We start from the raw sequence: 14,875 nt of genomic DNA, 5'->3' as shown, positions 1-14,875 counted from the left end.
TTTCATTATGTAACTATAAATAAAAATATCTCAAAGAGTCAGTTTGAAAGGGATTCTCTGGCCACTGTGTTTTCATGGGTTCCTCTACCCCCTCCACCACCACCACCACCTCCACCACCACCACCACCTTCATTTTCCTGTTCTGGAGAGGTGACAGCTTGGTCGGTTTAGCCCAAGCAAACAGCTTGCTGAATTGCATCAAAGACGACTCAGATGCCAGAGCCAGAATGACAGACGGCTTGGAGGAGAAGGGAGGAATGAAGGGAGATAAAAAATAAAAAAAAAACCTCTTTCAAATTGTCCTCAAAATAACAGTACATCCTCAAAAGAACAAACACGGCGCTCCAAACTCTCCCAACTCTCAGATGAAATGTTTGGTTCAACTTTATTGGCAACATCTTCTTGTTTTTTTTCATACATTTATTCTACAAAAAGACATCGGCTTATAAAAACCCTCTCGGAAGTCAACAATAAGCTCAAAACCACACGGTCAAGCTGAACGCGAGGCAGATCTTCTTATGTTCTCCCAAGGAATCCCATTCCAGTGGAGTTTTATTGTTGGCTCGGTACAGGATTACATAACCGTCTATACTGTCAGGTGGGGGATAAGAGTAGGGACAGTGGAACTATTGATCAGAAATAATCATCCGCATACAATCGCCAACAGATACTGAAATGACCCAGCTCTCCTTTCACTGAGAGGATCCCCAGAAGTCTTCTGGAGACCAAAAGTGGCCCCTGAGTCATGTTTTGGGATTGGGCATCAGTTTCCCACCGTCACCGACATCATACTGTAATCCACATTCATTTACAGTTTCTTGTATATGCCCCCCCCCTGGCCTGGTGGGTTTGAGTAAACACTTGGACTGTGCTGTTGGTGCTTTCGACACTTGGCGACCATGAGAGGAAGCCGTGAGCGGGCCTCAGTCCACAGGTTGTTAAACCCTTCAGGTTAATAAGTGAAGGAAGATCACCACACTGTCGGCTCACAGGTAACGCTCGTCTTCAAGTCTGTTGGCCTTTCCAACTGATTTGTTGTTAATTTCTTTAAAACAATTCTAAGTTGACATGTAGAGTCCGGCCTGGAGGTAAGCGAGCTGCTGTACCCAACTGACGCCCATACATCTCCGTCGTGCGCTATGGGGAGTGGGTTGGAGTGGGGGAGGCTCCGGGGAGGCGCTGTGCGTCGTGCGCTGCAAGGCTTGGCCACGGATCTGCGCGCGGCGCTCGGTTCCCGTCAGACCGATCAGATGCTCGGTGCGCGGCTCAACCCCGACGGCTGACTGGACGCAGGAGAGCCGGAGAAGCGCTCCGCTCGTCGGGTTTCTTCGTTTCCAAGGCTGAGCTCCGCGGGAACATACAGCCTCCGGACCGACTGCGTGTTGGTTCACGTCCCCCTGGGGGGTCGAGGGAGAAAAGAAAAAAAAAAAATCACAGAGAGAGGGAGGGAAAGGGAGAGAGAGCTAGAGAGAGAGAGAGAGAGAGAGAAGAGACGCTGGACTTGGTATAGCTCTGCGGGGCTGGCCGCCTCTCTCTGGTTCAGGGAGCCTCAGGGGCGATGCTGCTGGGCGGGGATGGTGCACGGTTTCTGCCCGGTGGCGGAGAAGATGCGAGCCGCTGCTACAACACACCCGCATCACCGCCGTCGTATTTTCCGAGCAAGAATTGATGATGGTGATGATGCTGCCTCCCCCAGTAGTCTTTTTCTGCTCCTCCGGATCCTACTCGTCCGGGATTCTTCTCCCAACATTGGATTATAGATGATTGTTGTGGACATTATTTTTCTTTTAACTTCACCAACTCATTTTTTTTTCCGGGGGGGAAAGTGGGGGAAGATATAGCCTATAAATTGGTAGATTGAGGACCGGTGTATTTTCGTCTCCAAGTGCGCGCAATCACGCCCAAAATCAGTGACCGACGCCTTGGTGAGGAGGAGGGGGAGGAGGAGGAGGAGGAGGAGGGGGGATGCCGCACCGTCCATCACCAAATATCAACAAATGTCACCAGGCTCAGATTTTGGGGAAGCCCCCCTCGGTTGGCGTTTGCGTGTAACCCGAGCGGCGCGGTGGCAGTGAGAGGTGGCAGCAGGGACATCTGCCGTGCCACATCAAACAGTGCGGATATATGGCAGAAGAATAAATGAATTATTAAAGATTTTACTCTTATCTATTTCTATTTTTATCTCGTGGAGAAAAAAAAGGGGACCTGCGGAGGGGGTGGGGGGGGGGGAAGACAACTGCAGATCCTGTCAAGATGCACGAGGCTGTTGAGAGGGAAAAAAGACGCAGTCTCGAGCGAGGGTAGCCTGCTCAGTGGAGATGGTTGCAATATGTATTTAAACGCACAGCTATGCATCCTTATCGCATGTGTTTAAGGTGATCGATTTCTTTGCCTGTTGAAATGCAAGAACCGGCTCACTCTTGGAGAGTTTCTTTTTGTTTTTTTTCCTGACCAAAAAAAATAAATGAAAACAGGATGTCTTGTTTTTCGACGGAGAGAAAACGCTGATGCTCTGACAAGATCTCATCTTTTTTGACAGTTTTCGAACCCGCCAATAAAACCAATCGAGTTTTTTATTTTTTTTTTTCCCTGTCGGAGAACTGATTTGCCAGAAATTACATAAACACATCGCTCTATCTCCCATTCATATTCCAAACACACGATCAGAGACACCGTGCGCTCTCCCTCTCCCCCTCCTCTCCTCTCCCTCCCCTCTCCTCTTCCTCCTCCTCCTCTTCCCCTCCCTCCCTCTCCACACACAAATGGAGGTATCTTCTCGGCGCTGAAGATCTGGGAAGGAGACACAGATAGATAGAAGGAGAAAGAGACGGAGAGAAAAGCCAGAGAAGGAACCGAACCCAACTCCATTCTGCATGTGTTTGGAGCCGAGGCTGATGGGGTGGTGGCATGTGGAGGTGTCACTCTGAGGTTCCCCCCCGGCTCCTTCCTAACCTCTGGCGTTTGGTGTCTGCAGAATGGCGCGTTTTGGAGACGAGCTACCCAACAGGTATGGAGGAGGAGGAGGAGGTGGTGGTGGCGGTGGTGGCGGGGGTGCCGGCGGACAAGGGGGGCCCGGCCGCGGCGGCAGCAGGCAAGGGGGGCCCCCCGGAGCGCAGCGGATGTACAAGCAGTCGATGGCCCAGAGAGCCCGGACCATGGCCCTGTACAACCCCATACCCGTCCGGCAGAGCTGCCTAACGGTCAACCGCTCCCTCTTCCTCTTCAGCGAAGACAACTTGGTGAGGAAGTACGCCAAAAAGATCACCGAATGGCCATATCCTTTCATAAGCAATGCCGAGCGGACCGCCAAGGTACTGGGGGTGTGGTGTGGTGTGGTGTGGTGCGTTTGCTGGGGTGGGTGGCGAGGTGTGGCCTGGTGTGATGTGGACTGGTCTGGTGTTGGATGAGCCAACACCTGCAGGATGGAAGTTGTGGTGGTTGTGTGTGTTGGGGTTCTGTGTTTTATTAATTTAACTTCATTGTGTGATGATTTTTCTTTCCTCTTTTTGCAGTGTTGGGAGACGTGTGTGTGTGTGTGTGTGTGTGTGTGTGTGTGCGTGATGTGTGTTGTGTATGAGCTTTCTGCAGCGTGCTGCTGACTGATACATGACAGAATACATGATCTCACTTCACTCCCTCTGCTGTCTCCCGACCCCGACGGCCTCAGGCTCATCTGATAAAGCTGCCATTGATGGAATGAAAGATGGTGATGGCGGTTGTCATGACACCAGCAATCACAATCATGTTGATGCTGCTGGTGATTAAGATGCATCTTGAATACAGCATTTAGCTCGAACCTGTTAGTGACCTGTGTGTGTGTGTGTGTGTGTGTGTGTGTGTTGTAGTCAGAGCTGAGTGCTGATGTCAGCATTATGAAGGCTTAAGCACCATGCAACCAGAAGGGAGAGGAAATGACTCTCTCCCGCTCTAATTACTACTGACCATATATGGCCGGCCTGTGGCTCGTCCTACAGGAAAGCAGCGGAAAATGCTGTAACTGTCAGGACAGGTCGGCCTACTGCTGTTAGAACCTGGGCTTCTCTTCTCTTCTCTGGCCTCAAGTCGGTTTCTTCTTGGTTAGATGAAAAAAAAGAAACTGGTAAATCCAGTGTACTGTGTGTTTTTAGGCATGGACAGTAGAAAGCTGAACTGGGGGCCGTTTATAATTACACCATCAGAATCCCACACGTTCACACTTTGAAAGTGTCATTTTGATAGTTTGAGTTTGATAGTGCACAGCGGAGACAGACAGGAAACGTGCGACGACGACGACGACGACTCTCAGTCGGACTCGAACCAGGGATGTTTTCTTAAAAGGCCCCAAAATGATATAATAATGAGGGATCTGTCAAAAGGTGTTTGCGGTTTCAGTTGAATTTGTGCTTTAATCCTGAACAAATGTGCAGCAGATCACATTGCCTCAAGTCAACTGGGGCGTTCAGAGCCCCCAGAGGTCTGAGGCACAGGGACAGCTCACTTTGTTATTACTCTTGTGTTGTTTCTCTTTGACTATCACGACTGATTTCATTTTCACTTTCTCTGCCTGCACTGTAAACAACTAAATGTAACAACAACCTGTTCCCTGGGGGGCTTTTTTTGTCAGGCATTCTGGGAAATGCAGGAAATCTACACCCTAAGTAGGCATGTATAACACCTGAGAGATGAGGGAATGCTGTCATTTAGCCCAAACAAAGGAATTTATAGCACTTAATCACATGGTAACTTCCAGAGAGGGTCGAGTTTCTTAGAATAATGTGTTTATGGTAGTCTTTACTTAAACCACCAACTCCTTTGTGTTAGTGACTGCGGCTGAGAGAGTGAGGGAGGGGGCGAGGTGCCTCCCTGGGGGGGGGGGGGGGGGGGGTGATCTTACAGTACGACAAAACTCATGAAAACGTCACAAATAAATGAAACGAATGAAAAGGTGACAATACAAGACGGATGAAATGCAGATACGAACAGGTGAGACTGTTACAGGCCTGAAACTAAAGCGCATCAGCTGATCTCAGGTGGTCCGATGCTGTTTATCAGCAGGTGACGCCTCAAATGATGTGAGAGGCAGGTTGGTCATGTGATAAGTGCGTAGGTGTCCGTGTGAGAGAGTGCATTTATGTTATTACGCTGTGTGTTTATATGATAAAAATGTGATTACTGAAATTCTGCCACAGAAATGGCAACAAATCAGATCTTTATTTATTTAAATCAGAAAAGAATATGCATCACTGTATAACCAAACTAGCCTTCCCCTTCTTTCAACTGTTATTCCTTTTATCAGTATGTATAATAAATTGTAGTCGGGGGCTTGTACAGAGCAGGCCAGGTTTCATCCACAGAGTTTAGCCCTGCACTACAAGTTCACACCACTAAAGAATAGTTATATTTTCCCTAGAGGCAATTCATATGGAGACCAGATTTAGATCTCTAGAACACTTGTGATAAAATGTGATATAAGATGTCACCTGAACTTTTGGAGTGCGTGTTTTGAAAAGGAGGCTTTACTGGAAGAGAGGGACTGCTGTGTTTTGGCAGAGAGCCGTCATAAAGGTTCTTCATCTTTCTGCCAAAATGTTTTGGCTTTTCCCGCAGAAATAAAAATCATTTTTAGGAATTCCATCAGCTTCCAAAAATAGCTGAGTTTGTTCTCTCTTTACAACTTTCTCCTTTCAATTTGTGCACGTTGGTTGCAATGTGAGAATGCTTTTACCTCCGAATCATGATTTAAGATTTAGAAACGTACATCGCTGTTGAATGTTTTTTGAGGTTGACTGATGATATTAAATGTTGTCATAACCAACTTAATGTATGATGCATTCACAAAGGATAGATAGGTGGCCTGTCATTGGATTGTAAAGTTTAATTTACTCTCACGTATTAAGAGCTAATGTTACTGCTGACGTCCACTGAGCAAGGCCGCTGACGATCTTACTCATCTCATCGAGAAAGCAGGCAACTTTCATTAAACTTCACCACAAGAAATGTGAATTACAGAGAAAATGTGAAATAGAAAGAGGTCATGTGTTGCCCTTTTACTGGTCGCACCGACAGCTAGCACAAAAAAAAACCTTACTATGTTCATTTTTCCATCAGGGAGGAGGTTGTGCTGGCAGGATTTAGGTCTAGCTTATTTATGTTTAGGCCACTAACGCCGATTTTGGTTTAGGTTTTGGGAAAGAACGTGGCTTTGGTTGAAAACGTTGCCGCATCCCGTCTCCTGCTTTGGTTTGTCTTCACCTGGTCAGACAGAACAAGTAGGAAACGCAGTTGTTTGAGCATCCTGTCCAAAGATTCTGCAGCCTCGGAAACAGAGTCTCGACTGTTTTTGCTCGGTATGAGAGGAGTTTTCGTCGCAAAACAAATTTGAAGAACATCCACTTCCTGATTTGAAAGCGAGCTGAGCGTATCCCAGCATGCCGCCATCTGTACAGAGTCAGGCTGTGTTGGCTGGCAGGCGCTGTGGCTTCTTCCACCAGAGGCCCAGAGGACTTCATTATACCTCCCTCCCCTCCCTCCTCCTGCACTTCCCCATTCCCTCTCTCGCTCTCTCTGCACTCCTTTCATCTCCTCTTCTCCACTGCACTTCTTCCCCTGCAACTCTGCTTCAAATGTTCATTCCTCCATCTTCTCTCTCTCGCTCTCTCTCTTCTTCTTCTATTCAGTTTTAGATACTGTAGTGGCAGTATCGGCTGTCATAGAGTGGTGTACAAAATGAAAAACATGAATTAATATATATTTATATCCGCTATTATGTGTTTATTAGGAGTTTGGCACATCGAGAAACAGTTGGTGAATGACCGGAACCACATAAACTCTAAAACGTAGTTCAGATTTAGGCTTCGCGGGATGCTCACTCTCTCTCTTGTGTTCACCGTCTCTCCGTCTCTGTTTAGTCCAATCCAATATGGCATCTCCTCCTCTCTTCTCATTTTACTTTACTTTACTTCAGATCTGCTTCATCGACACAAGAATAGAAATCTGCTCTATATATCTATTGTCAAACCAGCATAGTATCAAGGTGGTAGTATCAGTGTATGCTGTGTACCTCTCTCTCTCTCCCTCTCTCTCTCTCTGACCATCTGTCCTGGGCGTTCGTTGTCTGTGTGGGTTTCACACTTTCCCGGCTGGGTTCTGGCCTCGCTGCCTGGCATCATGTGAGGGAAAGACGAGTAGAGAGAGGTGGACGGTATTTGGCAGCGAGAGAAAGAGCAGAGATTAAAGATAGACCCCCCCACACCCCACCCTACTCTACCCCACCCTGGGACAATCAGATGGAAGAATGTAACCTGTATCTTAGTAGCGCCCCCATTGGGTCAAGCTGATCCTGAGATAATCAATGTGACAATCGAGTGGACAGATGAACAAATATTTGAGAGAACGAACACAAAAACATGCATGAAATCCTTTGATTCAACACTTGCATGCGTAAACACACATATAAATGATGCATGGACACACACATCCACACACACACACTTGCTGATGGATCAGCTGGTGGCTTGGCTTCATCCGTCTGGCGTGGAGCAAGCAGATCCGTTCAGATCAGTCACGGCTGACGGAGGCTCTGATAGCTGTGTGTGTGTGTGTGGGTGGGGGCAGGTGATACTGTAACACCTGTTCAGCAGGATCACTTACCTCAGGGGGCTCGACTGCATCCCAGCACACACACATGCACACACATACACGTATAGTCAGTGCAGCCCAGTGGTTGGCAGAAAAAGCACCATTTGGGATGTTAACGCTCCAGTGTGCAATCTATCCCCCCCCCCCCCCCCCCCCTCGCTCTCTCTGCGTCTCATTTACCACAATACAATCTGGTGACATAATGGCACGTTTGATATGGCTGATATGATACGACATCACATATATATTTATGCACTTTAATGACCAAAGAAAAGTCATTTGAAATTAGTTTTTAATATTTTCAAAAATATGAAACTTCTTTTTTACTGTTCGCTGTTCATTTGATTGTACTTTATAACTTCGAGATCCGAGAATTTGTTCAACCTCTGCGATAAAGATAGACGGATACATACAAACATACATCCATCCACACATGGATAGGTATTATATAGTTGTCTCTCTCTTGGATACAACATCCGGACAGACAGACAAGCACCACAGTAGTGGTTGTTTAGACAGAACTCTACTCCAGATATGTGATCCTCACAGTCAATTCCCTCAGTGTGTGTGTGTGTTTGTCTGGATCTCACTGTGGTGAAATGTGACGCCCCTACTGTCCTCTCCTCAACTCTGTGTGTGGGCTTCCACCGCTGTGTGTGTGACGTCTGTTGCATATTATATGAAAGTGTGTGTGTTTGAAGAGGTCAAGACGGAAATTAACAGAAGGACAACAAAGTTTAGCAGAAGTAAATCCACAAGATATGCGTTTTCTTTTAATGTGGAAGGATTTTAAAAAGAGGACAAAAGAGTTTTTGTGGAGGAGGCAGAGAGAGAAAGAGGTTTAAAAGAAACGCAAATGTAGTGTGAGGCTTAAAGTCCGAGAGGTGGAGAGAGGAAGTGAAAGAAAGGCAAAGATGAAATGAGGGGGTGCAGAAAGTGACAGACGCATGGATAGAAGTAGACGGGGACAGAGGGAGTCGTAGAGAGGTAAAGAAAAGAGAAGATGTGGAGAAAGATGAAAAAACATAAAGAAGTAAAGATATAGTAGTCGTATAAATGAGGAAAAACGAGGTGAAAGAGAAAATGAGATGGCAACAGACGGAGAACAGCGAGATGAACGTGACAAAACGGAGGTGAAAGAGGGATTAGAGGGGTGAACCGCTGACGTGATATAAATGAGTTTAAAGCTGGGCAGACATACAGTCTCTGCTCACACTGTACCGATCAATCAGGGTTTTTTTACATTGCAATTACAGCTAAGTTTACCAAACAAACTGTCTATACCGACGTCAAACGGCAGCTGATTTGGTGGAAAGTTTTCCCAAATTATTAAAAGAAAAATGAGTCAAGGCAACAAATTAGGGGCTGGAATCATCCACACAGTGTCTGCCCGGCTCGATTGGCAAAGCTGTGGAGTTTTTATCAACCTGGAACTGGATCCAAAGGAGAACTGGTAAACCAGAACCCAACCTGTGAGGGAAAAGAAACTGGAGAAATGGATAGAGGCTGAGAAAGACATAAACAAAGAGGAAGAGGGAAGCAGAGAAAGACCGAGAGCAGCTAAGAGAGAAAGACCGAGCCGAAGATAGAAAGAGGCAGAAGTGTGGAGAAAGGAGGAGAATTAGAGAGCTATAGAGGTGGAGAGTCATAGTGTTTTCCCCCCATGTTGAGTCACTGATCTACATTCAATCTGCACTATGTGAATTATTGATTGGCCTTTAGCCAGCCTGTGTGTGTGTGGTGTGTGTGTGTGTGTGTGTGTGTGTGTGTGTGTGTGTGTGTGTGTGTTGGTGCTGAGAAGCTTTTGCTGAAAAGCACAGTGGTGGTGTTTTCTTTTTTTTTATTCTATTGATGGAGGAGGTGGAGGAGGAGGTGGAGGAGGAGGTGGAATAGGGAGAATGGGACAGATTGATGCACACATGCATGTGTACACCCCATACACACAGTCATTCATGCGCGCACACACACACACACACACACACACAGGCTTGCAGGTGTCCATAAACACACACACACACAAACATGCATATACTGTATTCATTCAGCCACAAGCACATTTACATTTGTCCGCTCACAGCACGCATACACATGAGATTGCACTTGAATACACACACAAATGCGCGCACACACACACACACACACACAGACACACTGAAGAAACCAACCTTTGAGGCAGGACTGATATCTAAATACCAACAGGGAGGGGTTTAACACACACAGGAGACTGAACCTCTCTAAACCAACACCCCCATTCTACCACCCTGGATGGTTTCTCCTCAGGCCAGATGAACCACAAGCCGTCTCATTCTGGACTCACCCATTTCCAGAACAGGGGTGGTTCTCAGTTTGTGCATTTTTGGCATTTTCTGAAAGTTTGGATTCAGCATTTCTTCAGCGCACCTGCACAATGCCTGAAGTGGCACATCAGAAAATAGATGTTATTAGTAGGCATCGTTTCTGTGTGTGGGTGGGTTTCTATATTTGGAGACTGTCTCATCTCCTGCTCACTCGTCTGCTTCTCAGGTGTCCAAAAGATGTCTTAGTCATCTCCTTCTTAGTGAAGATGCATTATTCATGTCTTATTTACACTCAGATCTGTGTCAGGCAGTTAGAGATGATGGTCACTTACTGGTTTGGGTAAACCAGCACTTTGTCCTGCCTTGCTCATCAGCACCTTGGTGGATCATGGAACATGCAAAAGCTTCCAGATGGCCGAACTTTGAATTTGACTCGTGGTCTGTAGAGAAGAGACGAGGAATATGGAAAAAAAGAGAGTTATGAAATTGAGAGGGAAAGTACTTGATGTCCTAAAATGTTTATTTACGTGGGTCAGGAGGACGTACGAATACAAACAGGAAGTAGTTTGACACAAAACTCCAAAGATAATCAGAGACATTTCTGGCAAACTGGGTTTGATTCCCATCTGAAGAGAAAAGGGTTTCACGCTGTCCATGTTCTACACGCTACAATCAATACAGTCCAACCCGTCCTCCTCTCGTGATCAACAGTATGGAGAACAATGATATCAATTTGAAGCCAAACGTAACTGATGCTCAGCCGTCTATTACTGTTAATTTACCCAAAGCATAAAATGATTACAGACTGTCCTCACCTGAGAAACATGTGAAATGACCTGTGATCTGATGTGTTCATGCAAATAATGATGGCAGAAGGAGTGTGAGGTTGTTGTAGGAGGTCTGGGTGTGTGGTTGGTGTCTGACGACTGTTGTTTTTGCGCTGACAAAATTTCATTTTGTCGTTTACGTGCTAGGACTTATCCACCAGGTAACATCCTAATGTGACCAAATAAAAAGAAACGATTTCCAGGACTCTTGGTTACTCTAATATAACCTGGTGTGTAAATGTTTAGTTCATTCACTATTAGTTGACTGAGAGCAAGTTAATCTGCAACTATTTTGATAATCGTTTAATCGCTTCATCATTTTTTTCTGTTCTCATCAAGTTTCTGAGGATTTGCTGTTTTTCTTTGTATCGTAATCTGAAGTTCTCCTGGTTTTTCACTGTCGGTCATTACTTGCAGCCCTAGTTTCAGAATTTGTGCACATTTTGACAAAGCAAAGTGAAACTGCAGATACATTTTTAAACCCAGCAGGGCAGGATTTGAACCAGCGACTGTAGTTACGATGCTGATGGATTGGATGGTGGATTTCTGTCGCAGGGAGGAAAACAAGGGCCGCCCTCCCCCCCCCATCCCCGCCAGTCTGCTTCTAATAGTTATTTTGCCAATGTAATGAATGGTGGTGTCGGGAAATGATCACCTTAATGATCGTAATTATTGTAATTGAGCTGCAATAGAACGTTATTTGAGGTCTCGGATAGATAAGGAGAGGAGTGGTGTGTGTTTTTGATGTGAGGGGTGTGTAGGGTTGGGTAAGGACAGGAGGAGAGGGCGAGAATATTACACAAAAAACAAGGACTATCGATGCTCTCAGCTGCTCATCTTCCCCTCATTTATCTCTTCTTTTCCTCTCCAGCTCTTCCTGACTGAGCCCTCCCTCCTCCTCCTCCATCTCTTCCTCCTCTTACACCCCTCTCAGCTCTCTTCTGTTTTGCTCTCCTCGCCTCCCTCCTCCACCACCACCACCACCACCCCTCCCTCCATTTTACTCTGGCTGCTGTCGACTGCAGTGTGGAGAGCAGATCGGAGCAGAGAGAGAGAGTGAGAGAGAGGCAGGAAAAGAGATATGCAGAGAGGAATATGCAGTGGAGGGGGACGACGGAGGGAAAAAGAGGGAGTAGTGACAGTGTGGCTCAGTGTGTGTTTGATCTGAGCTGGTTTCCTCCCCCCTGCAGCCCAGGGCGCCTCTCCCCAGAAACAGGGCCAAGTGTGGGCATCTGAATGTGTGTGTGTGTGTGTGTGTGTCTACACTACAGTCCGTGTTGGCAAGTGTGTGTAGGTGTGACTGCTGCTCTCGTGTGTTCTTGGCATTTGTGTGTTTGTGTGTGTTGCTGCGAGTGTAATGTATGTGAGAGCTTGGCGAGCGAGTGTATATCAAAAGCTAATTTGAAGCTTGGTTTTGTTTTGCAGAGTGCAGCCTGAGTCCCCAGCTGCTATAGGCTGCTCTCTCCATTACCCAACATCCCTTGCTGTGGCTAAGTAGTCTATCTATCTATCTATCTATCTATCTATCTATCTATCTATCTATGATGTTTAGTGGTGGTGCAGTTGTTGCAGTGACACATCATTACATATGTACTGCACTCACGCCACACAGTATCAGATCAACTTCATGTAATTCATGCTCTTGCCCATTATAAATATAAATGTCAGGCAAACTAATGCATATCAACCATGTCTTTATCCTCAGGGTCAACAAATAATGGAAAGTTGTACCAGAAATACATCAAAATCGTTGTTAATGCAATTTAAAAAATCTACTTCATTTCAATAACTGGTATTTATTAAAATAACTTGTCAACAAAAATTGACTTTACGGTAGAAATTCTCGACTGAGTTACGGGGATTTTAACACTTGAACGCTTTGAAGTTGTAGCAGATGTCATCTTGTTCCTCTGCTTTGTTTTTCCACAAGAAGAACTGTGTCACACGTTATGTGAATATACAGTACATGCAGCATAACACAAGACGGGAAAGACAACAGAGGGCATAGCGCACCATATTTGTCTCTAGTTTGTTAGAAAATTCTCCAGTGATAGGACTGATGGAGCCCTTTCAAAGATCTTTTGATAAACGGAAGAATCCAGGCTGTGATAAATTGGTTTCAGTGCTTGGTAGGTCAAAGGTTGGCTATTGAACAGCTGGCAGGGTTTCAGTGTCTTGCTCAAGGGCACTTGAGTGGAGTGGATCCTCTCAGATCAGATGAGACTGAACCGTCGTCTTGTACCTGAAGGACGGGTCTTGTTGATGACTAGAAGACATTCAATGGAGCTAAAAAAAAACTTTTGTTCCATTTAGCGATTCCCAAACTTAAAGACTACAGCGGATTTTTTCTTTTTCAAAGCGTAACTGAATTGGGAAATGTCATTGTTTCGATGATATGTAAGAAAAGCAACAGGAATCTCTCACTGAGATCATCACCAAAACCACATCAAGTGGTCTTTGGGCCAAAGGTGGTCCACCACATTTCTGCAAAATCTACAACTTCACCAGATCTCAAACAGATAGCAGTTAGGGTGTGACTATGACCTCCTTGCAGATTTAGAGGTAGCAGTACACACCCCTGATGTCTTACTGCACGAGTGGTAAAACTGAGAAAAAGCCCGTCTTCTCATTAACCTTTAATCTTGAGAACATGCGAGTCCTCCTCGTTCGGTCAGCTAAACCGAACAGAGTGCCGGCTGAGAGTCCAGTCGAGCTGACTGGGACGCTGCAGCTTCAGCAGCCTGCCAATCAGCCTGACAACCGGTCTGCCACGTTAGTGTGTCACTTGGCCAAGCCAGGGGATTGGCCCTGTCACTCTGAGAGGGTGGGCCCTGGGGTCAGCACAGCTGTCAATCAGCGGGCCCCGAGGCAAAGATGCTGAGGAGGATGAGTGGATAACGAAGAGGAGGAGAGTCATGCTGTGACAAAGGAGGGGGACGGATGGATAAGTGACACTTTAATTAGGTAAAGGGTAGTGAGAGCTTTCAGGGTGGATTTAATGGTGTGTGATGGGGTTAGACCAATATAATGGTTTGCCAATATAGTGGGCTGATTTAGGCTTTTAGTTAAATACTGAGCAGTGTTGGTGTTTCTCTCTGACCACAAGTGTAAAACCTGAAATTGAATAATATATTTTTTACAGACCTTAATTATCCATGTAATCATCCCTATATGCCTTTTAGAACTGAAACAATTAGTGGATTAATCATTTTGGTCGATCAACGGATAATTAATGAACCAATTATCAATTTCCATCAACTTAAGATCCACTTACTAGCCTTTTCCAGAGCCCCTTGATATCTGAGCAAACTCCATCTGCTGATGAGTACCGTGAGACGCGACTGAAAGGACGGGAACAAGCTAGTAAGTGGGTATTTTTTTGACAAAAAAAGCAAAATGTTTACTGGTTCAAGCTTTAAAACGAGCTTGTGTTTTGGACTTCCCGTTGGACAAAACAGGCAGTTTGGAGTCTGGAAACTTGTCATGGAAAAATAATCAATAGATAGCTGATACTAAAAGGTATTTATAGATGCAGCCCTGAAGCTGTGTTGGTATCTCACACCCACCATAAAGTCACAGATGTGTACATGTCTTAATGTGTGAGAGTTGTTCTGTAGTTTATCTCCATCTGTCTGGTCAGAAGTGGGAGGGAGCCTGAAAGAGAAAAGAGGAGGAGGAGGAGGAGGAGGAGGAGGAGTAGTGTTCAGCATCAGCAGCTGTTAGTCAGCTCCTGACCCCGGGTGGTGACCTCTGCAGTAGTCCAGGAGGAGAAGGAGAGGTCAAACTAATGTCTGTCTGACCTCGCCCTCGTCAGCCACAACACAAAATCTCACTTTATCAACAGAAACACTGTGTTGTTCTTCATCATCAGCCCAGAAAAAGGTCTAACCTGTAAATCAGACACTTTGTGACAGTGACGAGAGCGATCCTTAAACATGTAACTCGTCCTGGTTTATCAGCCACAGTTTGGTCACTCTACACTTTAAATATATCTGTAATAAATATAGAACATGAAGAGACTGAGACTGCATGAACTGTGAAACGACAAACACATTAGTTTTTAACATTTTATGAGAATACACTGTCTGATGACATGCGTCAGACAAAAAGAGAAGAAAGTAGCACAAGAGAATT

At 45.7% G+C, this 14,875-nt stretch overlaps 1 protein-coding gene across 1 annotated transcript in view; it reads left to right on the top strand.

Annotated features, from left to right (window-relative positions):
- cacna1ab (calcium channel, voltage-dependent, P/Q type, alpha 1A subunit, b) overlaps positions 1 to 14,875 on the top strand; it is a 134,088-nt gene that overhangs the window by 22,660 nt on the left and 96,553 nt on the right. Inside the window, exon 2 of the mRNA XM_070919141.1 lies at positions 2,975 to 3,274. Within this exon, the coding sequence (XP_070775242.1) occupies positions 2,975 to 3,274 (300 nt within the window). The remainder of the gene's footprint in view (positions 1 to 2,974; positions 3,275 to 14,875) is intronic.

Source organism: Enoplosus armatus, chromosome 2 (assembly GCF_043641665.1).
Source record: "Enoplosus armatus isolate fEnoArm2 chromosome 2, fEnoArm2.hap1, whole genome shotgun sequence".
Taxonomy (NCBI): domain Eukaryota; kingdom Metazoa; phylum Chordata; class Actinopteri; order Centrarchiformes; family Enoplosidae; genus Enoplosus; species Enoplosus armatus.
Note: the sequence above shows the minus strand (reverse complement) of the source record. Positions and strands in the feature narration are given on the sequence as shown.